The sequence below is a fragment of the Penaeus monodon genome, chromosome 36 (genome assembly GCF_015228065.2).
Source record: "Penaeus monodon isolate SGIC_2016 chromosome 36, NSTDA_Pmon_1, whole genome shotgun sequence".
NCBI classification, from domain to species: domain Eukaryota; kingdom Metazoa; phylum Arthropoda; class Malacostraca; order Decapoda; family Penaeidae; genus Penaeus; species Penaeus monodon.
In genome coordinates, this window is record NC_051421.1 from 25,521,643 (window position 1) to 25,524,142 (window position 2,500).

Sequence of the window (2,500 nt, forward strand, 5' to 3'; positions counted from 1 at the left end):
GGCCCCTTTAACGGGAGTTGTAGAGTGGTACTTCTGTCGATCTAGAAGAATCCAAAGCATTGCCTCTCTCTCTGTCTTTTTCTCTCTTTTTTCAAAAAAGGTGGGGGAGGTGATATATATATATATATATATATATATATATATAATATATATATAATATATATATATATATATATAAAATATATATATATATATATATCCATATGTATATTGGTTCATGCAGGCTAGCTAAAATGTCAATATATAATGCACTATTCTTACTTTTTTCTATATCATTTTTACATTTTGATACTTCCGTTGTCCGTTCATTGTTATGGATCTTTATCCTGTACTGGCCAGGGACATTTTACATCAGCCCCACCTATGACCCTATGCACGCGAGACAGGCACTCATCAGCCTTCAACCGGACCCCACTGAAGTTACTGTGAGTTTGCAAATCTTTCCCATTTTTCTTCCGATAATCGAATATGAGATAAAAACACTTATTGCTATCCTCTTACATACTGCTACATTTTCCTTTCTTTTCAGCTCCTGCGCCAGACTAAATCATTGGAATCTGCGGTAACAGTGCCAATACTTGTAGATTCATCCTTGGGACTTGAGACCTATTTTTATGCCAACTTTTCGGCGTCAGAAGTGAGCTTCACACTCATCAGCCCGGCAGGAGATGAGACGGAGATTCCTTCGCCTTATACTCATACTGTGATTGATGCTGCAGTTGGTACTTGGAAGTGTGTATAAACAATGATCTTCTTCTTTATTTGTGCATTCTGTATTGTTGTTAAACGTTATAACTTGCTTTGAAACAGCCTTGTACTAACACCTCTGTTTTCCTTAGAATGGTGCTGAACAGTACAGAAGGGGGCACAGTCGACATCCTGGTGACCTCGAATCGCCGTAGGAACGGAAACGACGTGGAAGTCAAAACCTGGACGTCTGCTTCCAGTCAGGGCACGCTGGACTTGGACACCAGCGGCCTGATCTTTTACGTCTCTGTCACGCAAGAGAACGTGGCTGTGAAAGGGCTGCACGTCACTGCCACGTTCTACTCGGGAATATCCACTGCGGGCCAAGTGTCTGTTACTTTAAGCGATGACGGTTATGGCGGTGAGCAATAAAGAACCTTTCCAATACAACAGAAAGAATTTTATCTAATTATAACATGTTTAGGGATATATGTAAATAGATATGTATACATACATATATACATACTTTTTTCTGTCTTTAACCCCTTCCTCTCTCTCTCTCTCTTAATATTCTCTTTCTCTTTTTTTCCTTCCTCTCTGTCACTGTTTATGTCTATTTATCTATCACCCTCTTCCCAATACCCTCTCTTTCGTTTTCCCGTCCTCTTTAACTGATGTACCCTTTTTGCCAAGACCCTGACATCCAACTTCACGACGGCATATACTCTGGTTACGTCACGGACTTCGGCTTGCACGCGTCCATAGAAGCTGAATTATATGTTGACGTCACAGTCCAGCCCTCTACCGGCTCACTAGCACCTCCTCCTGTGGGTAGCAGAGCTCTGCCCCAAGACCCATGTTAGTTTTTTACTTTTACCTTGCTTTTTCTTGAATATATATATATACATATATATATATACATACATATATATATATATAATATATATATATATATATAATATTGTAACCATAGCGATATGTATCTATATTATAGTATAGCTATATGTATGCACACACACACACACACACAAACACACACACACACACACACACACACACACACACCACACACACACAACACACACATATGCATATATACTACGTCTATATACATATAAACACCCGATACATACATACACATCCATTCATACATACAAATATATGCACCAACTGCCTATCAGTATATTAGTATACACATACGCTAATCTTCCTTCAGTCGAAGAAGCACCATGCTGTGGGTCTGTTGCTCCTGGAGCCGTGAGCCTCGAGGTAAATAGATTCATCACTGGCTCGACTGCGGTCACCATCCTCAAGGGTCCTTCATTTGGTACATATGACCCGGTGAGTAAGGTCCATGTTAAGGTCATAAATGATAGTAAAAGTAATAACAACAGCAACAATGGTAATAGTGATGATGATATTAATGATGACAATGATGATAGTGATGATGGTAATAACAAGGGTAATGATTGTAATTATGATACTAATAATGATAATAATGAAAATGATAGTAATGATAATGGCAATGATAATGACGAGGGTGATAGCTATAATAATAATAATAAAATAATACCAATGCTAATAATAATAATAATGTAAATAATAATAATAATAATAAAAAAATAAATAATAATAATAACAATAATAATAACAATGATAATCATAATAATATTAAAAAAATTAAATAACTATAATGATGATGATGATGATAATTATAACAATATTAATAATAACAATAATAATGATAAAAAAATAATGATAATAATAATCATATAAAATAATGATGATAGTATAGTGTCAATAATAAAATAGC

General features: G+C 35.8%; 1 protein-coding gene across 1 annotated transcript in view; it reads left to right on the forward strand.

The window, feature by feature from the left end:
• Nucleotides 1-312: 312 nt before the first annotated feature.
• LOC119595891 (mucin-5AC-like) overlaps nt 313-2,500 on the forward strand; it is a 54,886-nt gene continuing 52,698 nt past the window's right edge. The window contains exons 1-5 of the mRNA XM_037945104.1: nt 313-425; nt 530-732; nt 840-1,108; nt 1,381-1,545; nt 1,904-2,028. Of these exons, the coding sequence (XP_037801032.1) occupies nt 372-425; nt 530-732; nt 840-1,108; nt 1,381-1,545; nt 1,904-2,028 (816 nt within the window). The 5' untranslated portion in view covers nt 313-371. The remainder of the gene's footprint in view (nt 426-529; nt 733-839; nt 1,109-1,380; nt 1,546-1,903; nt 2,029-2,500) is intronic.